Genomic DNA, 15,842 nt, shown 5'->3' on the forward strand with positions numbered 1-15,842 from the left:
ACTGAATTTGGAGTACTGTGTGCAATTCAGTCAGACTACTTGGAGCACTGTGTGCAGTTCAGTCAGACTACACTTGGAGCACTGTGTGCAGTTCAGTCAGACTACACTTGGAGCACAGTGTGCAGTTCAGTCAGACTACACTTGGAGCACAGTGTGCAGTTCAGTCAGACTGCACTTGGAGCATTGTGTGCAGTTCATTCAGACTGCACTTGGAGCACTGTGTGCACCTATGTCAGACTGCACTTGGAGCACTGTGTGCAGTTCATTCAGACTGCACTTGGAGCACTGTGTGCACCTATGTCAGACCTCACTTGGAGCACTGTGTGCAGTTCTGTCAGACTGCACTTGGAGCATTGTGTGCAGTTCATTCAGACTGCACTTGGAGCACTGTGTGCACCTATGTCAGACCTCACTTGGAGCACTGTGTGCAGTTCTGTCAGACTGCACTTGGAGCACTGTGTGCAGTTCTGTCAGACTGCACTTGGAGCACTGTGTGCAGTTCAGTCAGACCTCACTTGGAGCACTGTGTGCAGTTCTGTCAGACTGCACTTGGAGCACAGTGTGCAGTTCAGTCAGACTGCACTTGGAGCACTGTGTGCAGTTCTGTCAGACTGCACTTGGAGCACTGTGTGCAGTTCAGTCAGACCTCACTTGGAGCACTGTGTGCAGTTCTGTCAGACTGCACTTGGAGCACTGTGTGCAGTTCTGTCAGACTGCACTTGGAGCACTGTGTGCAGTTCAGTCAGACCTCACTTGGAGCACAGTGTGCAGTTCTGTCAGACTGCACTTGGAGCACTGTGTGCAGTTCAGTCAGACTGCACTTGGAGCACTGTGTGCAGTTCAGTCAGTCTGCACTTGGAGCACTGTATGCACTGTTGTCAGAGTGCACTTGGAGCACTGTGTGCAGTTCAGTCAGACTGCACTTGGAGCACAGTGTGCAGTTCTGTCAGACTGCACTTGGAGCACTGTGTGCAGTTCAGTCAGACTGCACTTGGAGCACTGTGTGCAGTTCTGTCAGACTGCACTTGGAGCACAGTGTGCAGTTCTGTCAGACTGCACTTGGAGCACTGTGTGCAGTTCAGTCAGACTGCACTTGGAGCACTGTGTGCAGTTCAGTCAGACTGCACTTGGAGCACTGTGTGCAGTTCAGTCAGACTGCACTTGGAGCACAGTGTGCAGTTCTGTCAGACTGCACTTGGAGCACTGTGTGCAGTTCAGTCAGACTGCACTTGGAGCACTGTGTGCAGTTCTGTCAGACTGCACTTGGAGCACTGTGTGCAGTTCAGTCAGACTGCACTTGGAGCACTGTGTGCAGTTCAGTCAGTCTGCACTTGGAGCACTGTATGCACTGTTGTCAGAGTGCACTTGGAGCACTGTGTGCAGTTCAGTCAGTCTGCACTTGGAGCACTGTGTGCACTGTTGTCAGACTGCACTTGGAGAACTGTGTGCTGTTCAGTCAGACTGCACTTGGAGCACTGTGTGCAGTTCATTCAGACTGCACTTGGAGCACTGCGTGCAGTTCAGTCAGACCTCACTTGGAGCACTGTCTGCAGTTCATTCAGACCTCACTTGGAGCACTGTGTGCAGTTCAGTCAGACTGCACTTGGAGCACTGTGTGCAGTTCAGTTAGACTACACTTGGAGCATAGTGTGCAGTTCAGTCAGACTGCACTTGGAGCATAGTGTGCAGTTCAGTCAGACTACACTTGGAGCATTGTGTGCAGTTCAGTCAGACCTCACTTGGAGCACAGTGTGCAGTTCTGTCAGACTGCACTTGGAGCACTGTGTGCAGTTCAGTCAGACTGCACTTGGAGCACTGTGTGCAGTTCAGTCAGTCTGCACTTGGAGCACTGTATGCACTGTTGTCAGAGTGCACTTGGAGCACTGTGTGCAGTTCAGTCAGACTGCACTTGGAGCACAGTGTGCAGTTCTGTCAGACTGCACTTGGAGCACTGTGTGCAGTTCAGTCAGACTGCACTTGGAGCACTGTGTGCAGTTCTGTCAGACTGCACTTGGAGCACAGTGTGCAGTTCTGTCAGACTGCACTTGGAGCACTGTTTGCAGTTCAGTCAGACTGCACTTGGAGCACTGTGTGCAGTTCAGTCAGACTGCACTTGGAGCACTGTGTGCAGTTCAGTCAGACTGCACTTGGAGCACAGTGTGCAGTTCTGTCAGACTGCACTTGGAGCACTGTGTGCAGTTCAGTCAGACTGCACTTGGAGCACTGTGTGCAGTTCTGTCAGACTGCACTTGGAGCACTGTGTGCAGTTCAGTCAGACTGCACTTGGAGCACTGTGTGCAGTTCAGTCAGTCTGCACTTGGAGCACTGTATGCACTGTTGTCAGAGTGCACTTGGAGCACTGTGTGCAGTTCAGTCAGTCTGCACTTGGAGCACTGTGTGCAGTTCAGTCAGACTGCACTTGGAGAACTGTGTGCTGTTCAGTCAGACTGCACTTGGAGCACTGTGTACACTTCAGTCTGACTGCACTTGGAGCACTGTGTGCAATTCTGTCAGACTGCACTTGGAGCACTGTGTGCACTTCAGTCTGACTACACCTGGAGCATTGCGTGCAGTTCTGTCAGACTGCACTTTGAGCATTGTGTGCAGTTCATTCAGACTGCACTTGGAGAACTGTGTGCAGTTCAGTCAGACTGCACTTGGAGCACTGTGTGCAGTTCAGTCAGACTGCACTTGGAGCATTGTGAGCAGTTCAGTCAGACTGCACTTGGAGCACTGTGTGCAGTTCAGTCTGACTGCACTTGGAGCGCTGTGTGCAGTTCAGTCAGACTACACTTGGAGCACTGTGTGCAGTTCAATCAGACTGCACTTGGAGCACTGTGTGCACTTCTGTCAGACTGCACTTGGAGCACTGTGTGCAGTTCATTCAGACTGCACTTGGAGCACTGTGTGCAGTTCAGTCAGACTGCACTTGGAGCAGTGTGTGCAGTTCAGTCAGACTGCACTTGGAGCAGTGTGTGCAGTTCAGTCAGACTGTACTTGGAGCAGTGTGTGCAGTTCCGTCAGACTGTACTTGGTGCACTGTGTGCAGTTCAGTCGGACGGCACTTGGAGCACTGTGTGTAGTTCAGTCAGACTGCACTTGGAGCACTGTGTGCAGTTCATTCAGACTGCACTTGGAGCACTGTGTGCAGTTCAGTCAGACCTCACTTGGAGCACTGTGTGCAGTTCAGTCAGACTACACTTGGAGCACTGTGTGCAGTTCAGTCAGACTGCACGGAGCAGTGTGTGCAGTTCAGTCAGACTGCACTTGGAGCACTGTGTGCAGTTCATTCAGACTGCACTTGGAGCACTGTGTGCAGTTCAGTCAGACTGCACTTGGAGCACTGTGTGCAGTTCAGTCAGACTGCACGGAGCAGTGTGTGCAGTTCAGTCAGACTGCACTTGGAGCAGTGTGTGCAGTTCAGTCAGACTGTACTTGGTGCACTGTGTGCAGTTCAGTCGGACGGCACTTGGAGCACTGTGTGTAGTTCAGTCAGACTGCACTTGGAGCAGTGTGTGCAGTTCAGTCAGATGGCACTTGGAGCACTGTGTGCAGTTCAGTCAGACTGTACTTGGAGCACTGTGTGCAGTTCAGTCAGACTGCACTTGGAGCAGTGTGTGCAGTTCAGTCAGATGGCACTTGGAGCACTGTGTGTAGTTCAGTCAGACTGCACTTGGAGCATTGTGTGCAGTTCAGTCAGATGGCACTTGGAGCACTGTGTGTAGTTCAGTCAGACTGCACTTGGAGCAGTGTGTGTAGTTCATTCAGACTGCACTTGGAGCAGTGTGTGCAGTTCATTCAGAATGCACTTGGAGCACTGTGTGCAGTTCAGTCAGACTGCACTTTGAGCAGTGTGTGCAGTTCAGTCAAACTGTACTTGGAGCACTGTGTGCAGTTCAGTCAGACAGCACTTGGAGCACTGTGTGCAGTTCAGTCAGACAGCACTTGGAGCACTGTGTGCAGTTCAGTCAGACTGTACTTGGAATACTGTGTGCAGTTCAGCCAGACTGCACTTGGAGCAGTGTGTGCAGTTCAGTCAGACTGTACTTGGAGCACTGTGTGCAGTTCAGTCAGACTGCACTTGGAGCAGTGTGTGCAGTTCAGTCAGACTGCACTTGGAGCACTGTGTGCAGTTCATTCAGACTGCACTTGGAGCTCTGTGTACAGTTCAGTCAGACTGCACTTGGAGCAGTGTGTGCAGTTCAGTCAGACTGTACTTGGAGCACTGTGTGCAGTTCAGTCAGACTGCACTTGGAGCACTGTGTGTAGTTCTGTCAGACTGCACTTGGAGCACTGTGTGCAGTTCAGTCAGACTGCACTTGGAGCACTGTGTGTAGTTCAGTCAGACTGCACTTGGAGCTCTGTGTTCAGTTCAGTCAGACTGCACTTGGAGCACTGTGTGCACTGTTGTCAGACTGCACTTGGAGCACTGTGTGCAGTTCAGTCAGACTGCACTTGGAGCACAGTGTGCAGTTCAGTCAGTCTGCACTTGGAGCACTGTGTGCACTGTTGTCAGACTGTACTTGGAGAACTGTGTGCTGTTCAGTCAGACTGCACTTGGAGCATTGTGTGCAGTTCAGTCAGACTGCACTTGGAGCACTGTGTGCAGTTCAGTCAGACTGCACTTGGAGCACTGTGTGTAGTTCAGTCAGACTGCACTTGGAGCTCTGTGTTCAGTTCAGTCAGACTGCACTTGGAGCACTGTGTGCAGTTCAGTCAGACTGCACTTGGAGCACTGTGTGCACTGTTGTCAGACTGCACTTGGAGCACTGTGTGCAGTTCAGTCAGACTGCACTTGGAGCACAGTGTGCAGTTCAGTCAGTCTGCACTTGGAGCACTGTGTGCACTGTTGTCAGACTGCACTTGGAGAACTGTGTGCTGTTCAGTCAGACTGCACTTGAAGCACTGTGTGCAGTTCAGTCAGTCTGTACTTGGAATACTGTGTGCAGTTCAGTCAGACTGCACTTGGAGCACTGTGTGCAGTTCAGTCAGTCTGTACTTGGAATACTGTGTGCAGTTCAGCCAGACTGCACTTGGAGCAGTGTGTGCAGTTCAGTCAGACTGTACTTGGAGCACTGTGTGCAGTTCAGTCAGACTGCCCTTGGAGCACTGTGTGCAGTTCAGTCAGACTGCACTTGGAGCTGTGTGTGCAGTTCAGTCAGACTGCACTTGGAGCACTGTGTGCAGTTCATTCAGACTGCACTTGGAGCACTGTGTACAGTTCAGTCAGACTGCACTTGGAGCAGTGTGTGCAGTTCAGTCAGACTGTACTTGGAGCACTGTGTGCAGTTCAGTCAGACTGCACTTGGAGCACTGTGTGCAGTTCAGTCAGACTGTACTCAGAATACTATGCATACTGTCAGACTGTGCTTGTAGAACTGTGTGCAGTTCTGACTGCACTTGGAGTACTGTGTGGCTTTTTCATTTAACAGCTTTTCCTCTTGACATATTTGGGATTTCCACGCCATCCTTGACCACGGCCGTGGTGTCATCCAGTACCTTTCTTAATTCACTTTCAGTTGACTCTATTGCGGGGGATGTGGCATGCAAATGGTGGATGGATCTCCAATCAAATAGTAGTTGTCTCAGGCAATCACTCCCCACAATGCTGTCCCTCCTGTTTCAAATGCATACAAGCCCAATGTGGCTTGTTGGTTTTTGCATTTCACTGTGACAAATGTCATCTCCACAGGAGTTATAGTTATAAACATAGAAACCCTACAGCACAATACAGGACCTTTGGCCCACAAAGTTGTGCTGAACATGTCCCTACCTTAGAAATTACTAGGCTTACGTATAGCCCTCTATTTTTCTAAGCTCCATGTACCTATCTAAATGTCTCTTAAAAGACCCTATCTTTTCTGTCTCCACCACCATTGCCCGCAGCCCATTCCACGCACATACCTCTCTCTGAGTAAAAAACTTACCCCTGACATCTCCTCTGTACCTCCCCCTCCCCCCCACAGCACCTTAAACCTGTGCCCTCTTGTGGCAACCACTTCAGCCCTGGGAAAAAGCCTCTGACTATCCACATGATCAATGCTTTTCATCATCTTTTACACCTCTAACCGGTCACCTCTTATCCTCCGTCGCTCCAAGGGGAAAAGGCCGAGTTCACTCAACCTGTCTTCATAAGCATGCTCCCCAATCCAGGCAACATCCTTGTAAATCTCCTCTGCACCCTTTCTATGGCTTCCACATCCTTCCTGTAGTGAGGCGACCAGAACTGAGCACAGTACTCCAAGTGGGGTCTGACCAGGGTCCTATATAGCTGCAACATTACCTATCGGCTCCTAAATTCGATTCCACAATTGGTGAAGGTCAATACACCGTACACCTTCTTAACCACAGAGTCAACCTACTCTTTATGCTTTGAGCATCCTATAGACTAGGACCCCAAGATCCTTCTGATCCTCCACACTACCAAGAGAACATTCTTAGTTCTTAGCAGGCTTCAGTTCCGTATCTTTGAATTTCCATTCAAACTTATTTTGTGGAATGGCTGAAGCAGCCGAGCCAGTGTCCAATTCCTTATTAATTAATTTGCCGTTCACTTCTGGTGTAAACCATATTGCTTGTCTCCTGTTAGTTTTCACATTGTAAATCTCAAGACTACGCTGTCCTGTGTAACTCTCATCATTATCAGAATTTTCATCAAAACATGCAGATTAGTTCTCAATTTGAAACTGCAACTTGACTTTTTCTCTCCCCTGCCCAGTCCATTTATTTTTGTCTGTTCGACATGTTATTTTATGTTTCCTATTTTGTTGCATTTTCTGCAAGTTTCACCTTTAAACCTGTATTGGTCAGGTGTGTGAGCCCCTGCCACAACGGTAACGCAATTTATTTCATCCAGGCAGGTTTCTGTTTAGACATTGCAATTTTGTTCACACTCACTTTCATTCCTGACTGCAACTCAGTTTTGTCTGTGATTTCAACTGTTCTTTTAAAAGTGAGTTACACTTCAGTTAGGATCCATTTTGCAATGATTTCTTGTAAGATTCCACAAACTAAATGATCTCTCAGTGCATCATTTAGCCCATTGTTGAACTGACGATGCTCAGATAATTTCTTCCATTCAGTAACATATGTTGGAAAGGACTCCCCTTCCTTTTGATTCCACTTATGAAAACTAAAGCATTCAGCAATAACAATGGTTTTGGTTCTAAATGTTCTTGCATTACATTCACGATATCAGTAAAGCTCATTTCAGCTGGTTTGGTTGGAGCAGTTAAACTTCTACTTAGCAAACTGCCTGCTTTGCCACCTGTTGCTTCCAGTAACCCTGGAACTGGCTTTCCATTGGCTACTTAATTTGCTGCAAAATACTGTTCAATTTGTTCAGTATACATCATATGATTTTGCCTGTTGTGTAAATCGAACACATCTATCTTTCAAATATAGCCAGCCATTTCTGCCTTTCAAAAAAAATTCTGTTTATTATCACATGGTACTCATTGTTATAGAACCTGTGGCCATACTTGCTGCTTGTAAATTTCATCTATTTTCTGCCTTTTTAAAAAAAATAACTCCATCATCTCTCTCCCTTTCTGAAGAAAAATCGTGCTGTGCTTTTTTTTTACCTCGGAAGTCTCTCTTCCCTTCCAAATTATAAACATGCTGCACTTCAACAGGTAGGTAGACGTCGTGGGTTCTTGTTAAACCTTCCTCATCACCACTGTTCTGTATTGCAGCTGCAGAAACTAATTAAACGAAAACCACAGGAGCTGGGAAAACTCGTGTACACTTATGCTCGCATGTGACACGGTGGTGTAATGAGGTATGCATTCACGTACTTCTTGCGTATAATTCACAAAGAATGTTTAATCAAACATTATCTTTACAACATTACTCAAATATTGAATACGCTACAACACACCCTCTAATCCAGGGAGCATCCCAGTAAACCTCTTCCGCACTTACTCCAAAGCCTTCCCTGCGCTCTTTATCTTATTACGGTTTTCTTTGTGCTGCATCGGATGTGGAGTAACAATTATTCTGTTCTCACTTTTGTACTGGAAATGACACTAACCTATCCTGAATCTTGAAACCGTCCCTTTTGTACAGGTCGCACCACCACAGAAGAGGACCCAATGATTCAAGAATCCGAAACCCTGCCCCCTGCGTCCGTTTCTCAATCACACGTTCATCTGATCTCTTTCTGTGTTTTCCCTCTTAGCACGTGGCACTGGAAGTAATGCAGGAATCACTACCTGTGAAGCCCCTTTCACATTTCCCTACAGTCACTGGTTTCTGCGAATGAAATCCCTCTGTAATGCAAAAACTAACATATACAAATGTAAATTGTATATACTGCCAGCTGAAGGGGCTGATCTTTTTGTTGGTCAATCTCTGCTGAAAGATTTGGAATGTCATCTACCTACAGATATAGAATGCCTTACGGTCTCTGAGGGGTGAGAGCTGCTGACTTGAATTGTTGTCACTGAGAGCCCAGTGTCTAATTCCCAGCTCTGTCAGTGTGGTGATGGACTCACCATAAGGACGCGTTTTTCTCAATCGTCTTGTTATATTCCTCTAGAGCTGCTGCAAGAGCTTGGCCAATGGGAAATCCATCTTGGGCAAGTTTGATACTTGGCTCAAATAACTCTTTCCATTTTAACTTTCCATGCCGTTGGTGAGCGAGTTGGTATCCTCTGATTTCACCAGGGATGGCTATGGCCAATCCTCCTGTAGGCAGGAACAGAAATAACCAATCAGAAGCTTCTAAAACGAAAACCATTTGAGTGGACACAATTGCAGATGTAGCTTGCCTCTTGGTAAGGGTGCAACAGTTACAGGTGAGACACCTCCAGTGCTTAGATGGATTAGGGATCCTGCCAGTTTTGAATCATCCGTTGTGCTTCAGACAAACTAGGTGAATCAACATGGCCTTCCTTCCAGCAGACCCTCTTTTTATTCAGTGACTATAACAACACTACAATGCTCCGGCATTCATAAACCGTTTACAGTTTCAAATTAAAATGTGATTATCAATACCTACAACACACTTGAGCTCCTAATGATTCCACCATTCCTGGAAACCCCCCATTTGCCCCACAAATGCCTGTATGTGCCGTTTACTAATTCCCAGTTTGGTGGGGCCTCCCTCTGACCATTCCCTAATTCTTTTTCTGCTGGGAATAAATGGAAGGAGATGTTTAAAAGGACGGCCAACAGTGTATCGATGGGGAGGGAGACGTGTAAATCAAGCACGATATATATACCAAGAGGACTGACATAACTAGAGGCTTTGTGTAAATGGAGAGGTGTGCTGTTTATACTGAAATGCCTGATCACTGCATCTGATTGCATTCCTAGTATCAATCCGATGGCCTTAGACGCATTTGCACAACTTTATTGATTTATTCCTGGGAAGGCTGCTTTGGGTGTAAACGAATTGCTAAACTAGATGCCACATTAGATGGATGACCACAGACAATTTAATGTGATTGAAATGGTAATTTACTGTATATGTGACATATATTTGAAGTGAATACATAAACGATACGTACTGACTCCTAAACACAACCACACTCTTCGACACACTGGCAGAAACCTCCTGCTGAACTTAACCCTTGGAATCAGGGCTTACAAACAACGGGAAGAAGAAGCAATTGGAAGCAATTGTGGGGTAACTGGGCTCGGTGCAAACTTTGGAATTCATTCAGACCCTGGTGCCAAAGAACACTGGAATCGATGTCTCTGTCCTTACCTTCTTCAGACAGGCCATCTGTGTCATTGACAAACAAATCTTGTGATGCACTTCCTGGAGCCACTTCTCTAGAATCAATTACATCGACTGCTCCTGTCAAAGAAGAATTAAATAATGTTTGAAGCAGCATGGGTCATGTAACCACACCCAGCAGGAGCTGGAACCTGGGGTGAGATAGAACCTGACCTTTCGGGAACACAGGAGGTGGGTTACCCCCAAGCTGACCACAGACACGGACCTGTGGTTCTCGCCAAGTGACATCCTCCTCCACTCATTCCAGTGTGCAGTTTGTCCACTCCCCCTGCAGCATCAGAGACAAAACAGGAATCAGGGGATATGGGCCTGGGGGCAGCCTCGCTACCAATCTCCCTTCGGCCAACTCCAGTGGTACCGGAGCACAGTCATGCTGGTCTCTGTGGAACCTCACCAAGTGCTACGTGATCGTGGTGTTTCACACATAACGACGTTCATTCCTACACACCTATTCCCCACTCAGAAAGATCCTTCACCTCAGCATTTTCTTGTCCAAGCTCCCAATCATCTACTGAACCGTGTGATAACCAGGTCACCAATCACTAACACCTCTCAAGCTCTCACTATTTAAAAACTACTGAGGCTGCGGAGGGTAGGAAATTTAGGCAGCTCTATCATAGGACACAGCTGCCCTCGTCATGTAGGAGGTGGTGCCTCAAAAGTGCGGCATCCATCACTAAGGGCCCTCACCATCCCGACATACACTCTTTCAGTTTACTACCGTGAGGGAGGAGCTATCGGAGTCTGAAGACCCTCACCCAGTGCTTTGAGAACAGCTTCTTCCCCTCTGCTGTTAGATTCCCCAATGGTCCATGAACAGCATCTCATTATTCCTTCTTTTACACTATTTATTTATTTTGTCATGTAAAGTAATTTCACTGTACTGCTGCCAGTTAACAGGTATCACGTCAACTAAGTCAGTGGTAGATGACTGGGTTATTTTCTATAAGCCATGCCCGATCACTCAGCCTGTCCATATCCCCCATGCATTTACCCTGACCCTAACCCTAACGCACGGCAACTCTGGCAGGGTCTGCAAGACATTACTTCCTACAAAGTGAATCCCAATAACATGAATGGCTGTGATGCTTCACTACCAGATGAACTCAATGCCTTCTATGCCCACTTTGAAAGGGAGAACACAACTACAGCTGTGAAGATCCCTGCTGCACCTGATGACGCTGTGATCTCCGCCTCAGAGGCCGATGTTGGACTGGCTTTAAAGAGAGTGAACCCTCGCAAGGTGGAAGGTCCTGATGGAGTACCTGGTAAGGCTCAGAAAATCTGTGCTGACCAACTAGTGGGAGTATTCAAGGACATTTTCAACCTCTCACTGCTACGGGCAGAAGTTCCCACTTGTTTCAAAAAGGCCACAGTTATACCAGTGCCTAAGAAGAATAATGTGAGCTGCCTTAATGACTATCGCCCAGTAGCATTCACATCAGCAGTGATGAAATGCTTTGAGAGGTTGGTCACGACGAGACTGAACTCCTGCCTCAGCAAGGACCTGGATCCATTGCTATTTTCCTATCACCACAATAGGTCAAAGGCAGATGCAATCTCAATGGCTCTCCACACGGCTTTAGACCACCTGGACAACACAAACACCTACATCAGGATGCTGTTCATCGACTATAGCTCAGCATTTAATACCATCATTCCCACAATCCTGATTGAGAAGTTACAGAACCTGGGCCTCTGTACCTCCCTCTGCAATTGGATCCTCAACTTCCTAACTGGAAGACCACAGTCTGTGCGGATTGGTGATAACATCTCCTCCTCGCTGACGATCAACATGGGCGCACCTCCGGGGTGTGTGCTTAGCCCACTGCTCTACTTTCTGTATACACGTGACTGAAATTTGCTGATGATACAACCATTGTTGATAGAATCTCAGGTGGTGACGAGAGGGCGTACAGGAGTGAGATATGCCAACTGGTGGAGTGGTGTCACAGCAACAACCTGGCACTCAACGTCAGTAAGATGAAAGAGCTGCTTGTGGATTTCAGGAAGGGTAAGATGAAGGAACACATACCGATCCTCATAGAGGGATCAGAAGTGGAGAGAGTGAGCAGCTTCAATTTCTTGGGTGTCAAGATCTCTGAGGATCTAACCTAGTCCCAACATATCGATGTAGTTATAAAGAAAGCAAGACAGCAGCTATACTTTATCAGGAGTTTGAAGAGACTTGGCATGTCAACAAATACACTCAAAACACTTGTATAGTTGTACTGTGGAGAGTATTCTGAGAGGCTGCATCACTGTCTGGTATGGAGGGGCTACTGCACAGGACCGAAAGAAGCTGCAGAAGGTTGTAAATCTAGTCAGCTCCATCTTGGGCACTAGCCTACAAAGTACCCAGCTCATCTTTAGGGAGCAGTGTCTCAGAAAGGCAGCGTCCATTATTAAGGACCTCCAGCACCCAGGGCATGCCCTTTTCTCACTGTTACCGTCAGGTAGGAGATACAGAAGCCTGAAGGCACACAGTCAGTGATTTAGGAACAACTTCTTCCCCTCTGCCATCTGATTCCTAAATAGACTTTGAATCTTTGGACACTACCTCACTTATTTTAATATACAGTATTTTTGTTTTTGCATGTTTTTAAAAAATATATTCAATGTATATAATTGAGTTAGTTGTTTGTTATCATTATTTTTATGTTATTTATTATTTTTTCTTTGCTAGATTATATATTGCATTGAACTACTGCAGAATCCTAACCCTAAGTTAACAAATTTCACGTCACATGCCAGTGATAATAAACTTGATTCCGATTCTGAAGTCCCTCTGTACCCTCCTCCCAGCCCACCCTGCATCCAACTTTGTAATATTATTTTCATGCTTGCATTTTTTGTATTTTCTCTGCTCAGACTGGTAAAACCTGAGGTACAGGCATAGCCAAGCACGCTCAATCGCTAGGAACTTTCAGACTATTCTAGTGGCATTTAATATTGTGGCTTTCTAGAGATTTACATAAATATTGGTATGTATCCCTAATTTAATGCTCTTGGGTCATGACTTTGGGATGACACCAGATATCATTATCGGGACAATGTATACTCTGTTCATGTTCCATAGCCTTCCAATTTCCTCTTACAATTCAGCATATTTCTGATGTTTTTTCATTTATTGATTTCTGTGTTATGATGCTTGGAATGCCTCTGTCTATAAGCAAGTTATTCATGCTTGTTTACCTTGTATTGTATATTCAGACTGTTATAATGGATTGTCCTATCTGTAATAATATATCTGTAGGCTCTGACTCTAAAACTGGAATTATCTTGTATCAATATGAGTTGTACGAGCTTGTAAAGCAAGATTTTGGTGAATGATGTTTGGCATTTGATTGTGGCCGCGTAAGTAATCAGATTGAGTTAAACATATACAGGATCCTGTAACGTGTCAGATTGTTTCTGGTTTCTCTCGGCATTTTCTGCACTTACTGTCTTGATGGTATTTAATTAAGTATTCCTTGTTGACATCTCGCCTGTTCAGATCATGGGGATGTCTTCCATGGAGTCCCGCTCTTCCATTGGTTAACTTTTTTGTCCATAGTGATAATTTCTTCATTTTTCTAGGTTGTGCTTTCATTTAAGTTTAGTGGTGCGTACTTATCAGGACCACTTATGCTCATGCAGCGTGTCGAATCCTGCTTTCATTAATGGAAATAAATCCTGAGAAGTTGTTCTAGGTAGTGCCAATTGAAGTGTGCTTGAGTGTACATTGTGTTTTCTAAAATTTGTCAATTCAGTTCTCAATTATCATTATTGTACCGACTCCCTCATTGGGAGGGACTGTGATCAGCTGGAGCCCAAGCACTCATCCCAGGGACATTGCAACATCACCTTCGCCCAACAATTGGACTGAGACATTGACAGAAAGGTAAATATCATGACCAGTAAACCGGGTGTGTGCAAAATAGACAAGACAAGACAGACAGGTTCAATGTGTTTATTTTAATGCTAGGAATATTACGGGTCAGGGAGATGAGCTTAGTCTTTCTGCAACTACATATCATTTAAATAAAAACACACATGCGGGAAGTGGCGTTAATTGGTATATTCACATCACAGTGAAAGGGAGAGACAGGTCAATACACAGGCACAGATAACAATCCACAAGTAGTGCTAAGGAAAGGCATTTCTTTAAGAGAAATAATCCATACATTACACTTCCTCCTTTAGATTAATGCAACATAAAACTGCATATGTACAAAATATTCAATTTCCCTTTCATACACCCACATTCCAAACAAACGTGCTTTCACAATAACGGTCCATAACTAACTTCACAGTTCTAAAGGTTCATTCTTTTGGGTGGTGCTCTGTTTCTTTCAGGATAGTGTCTCTGCCCTGTGGAGTGGCATCACGTTTGGCAAGTGTCTTGTCAGCGATAACGTTCTCATCCTCATAGCACCCCTGGCCTGTGGAGTGGCATCACGTTTGGTCGGTGTCTCGTCAGCGATAACGTTATCATCCTCATAGCACCCCTGGCCTGTGGAGTGGCATCACGTTTGGCAAGTGTCTCGTCAGCGATAACGTTCTCATCCTCATAGCACCCCTGGCCTGTGGAGTGGCATCACCTTTGGCAAGTGTTTCATCAGCGATAACGTTCTCATCCTCATAGCACCCCTGGCCTGTGGAGTGGCATCACGTTTGGCAAGTGTCTCGTCAGCGATAACGTTATCATCCTCATAGCACCCCTGGCCTGTGGAGTGGCATCACGTTTGGTAGGTGTCTCGTCCTAAGACAGCGTTCTCAGTTGCCTGTATCACATCTGTTAGTGACATGATCATCACTGAGAGGCAAGTCCGGTGTCTGTAATGTGTCTGGTTTGTTGGATACAATCTGTGGTTGAGTATCCAGTATCTGGTCCACATGACATCTCCATGTCTGATCTAGAACATCCACTGAGTACATCAGTGGTCCACTTCTTGTCGCTATCCTACCAGATGTCCACCTGTCTTCTCGGTAATCAGGCACAAGGACTTCCTGTCCAACCTCAATTCTCCTTGCTACATCATTTAGCGACTGGCTGAACCGTTCATTCTGCACTTCCCTCTGTAGATCTGGTTTCAGGAGGTCTACACGACATCCCAGATTCCTGCTCATGAAGAGCATTGAGCTGACTTGAAATGTCTGATGCCATTTTTTTTCATGAGCAGTCAGAATTTGTCTGATGTGTATTGTGCTCTGCTATCACTATTTGTTCTGATAAGCCATTTCAAGTGAAGGAAGTCCCCAGAATGGAGACAGTCTTTGCTGAGGTGGTTGACTTCATTGGTATAACCTCTGGCCACATCGAATGAACATCCACAGTAATCAGGAACATGGAGTCCATGAATGGCCCAGCAAAGTCAATATGTAATTTTTGCCATGGTGATGACAGCCACTCCCATGGGTGTAACAGTGCCGGTGAGGGTGCATTTTGATCTTTTTAGCATCCCAAATAGCTTTTGGCCAAGTTTTCAATGTTTATCTATTCCCAGCCACCACACGTAGTTCCGGACGAGACTCTTCATTTGACTGTACCCAGGTGTCCTTCACGCAGATTTTCTGTCACCCTGGCGTGCAGTTTAGAGGGAACCACAACACGAGATCCACACGTCAGCTTTCTTTGACATACCAACAGTTGGTCCAGTCTCAGTGAGAACTCTGGAAACCATGAGTTGGCCACCCTTTCATGACGATTTCATCGACTTTTGACAATGTCGAGTCATTCTTGTTTCCCTTTGCATTTCAGAATTTGTTACCGGCAGCTGGTCCACCAGTGCGGTGGGGAACACTGTTGCTGGGTCACACACAGTATGAAGACTTCTCTTCTCTTGCCAGTAGTGGAAGAGGCGACAAGCCATCAGCATTGCTGCGTTGTTTGGTAGCCTTGAACACCATGGGATAGGAGTGGGTTCCTCGGAAAAGTGCCCAACGTTGTAACCGGGTAGCAGACATCTCTGGAATTTCCTTCCTGGGATTGAATATGGACACAAGGGGCTGGGGATCTGTCACTACTGTAAACTTTTATCTGTAGAAGTAGAGATGGAACTTCTTTATTCCCCAGACTAGACTAAGGGCCTCTTGATTCAGCGATCTTGAAGCA

General features: G+C 46.3%; 1 protein-coding gene across 1 annotated transcript in view; it reads right to left on the minus strand.

Annotated features, from left to right (window-relative positions):
* LOC140733780 (glutathione hydrolase 1 proenzyme-like) overlaps nucleotides 1–15,842 on the minus strand; it is a 621,183-nt gene that overhangs the window by 269,697 nt on the left and 335,644 nt on the right. The window contains exons 4-5 of the mRNA XM_073057536.1: nucleotides 9,713–9,805; nucleotides 8,496–8,688 (exon numbers count right to left, since the gene is read on the minus strand). Coding sequence (XP_072913637.1) covers nucleotides 8,496–8,688; nucleotides 9,713–9,805 — 286 coding nt within the window. The remainder of the gene's footprint in view (nucleotides 1–8,495; nucleotides 8,689–9,712; nucleotides 9,806–15,842) is intronic.

The sequence above is a fragment of the Hemitrygon akajei genome, chromosome 9, assembly GCF_048418815.1.
Source record: "Hemitrygon akajei chromosome 9, sHemAka1.3, whole genome shotgun sequence".
Lineage (NCBI taxonomy): Eukaryota > Metazoa > Chordata > Chondrichthyes > Myliobatiformes > Dasyatidae > Hemitrygon > Hemitrygon akajei.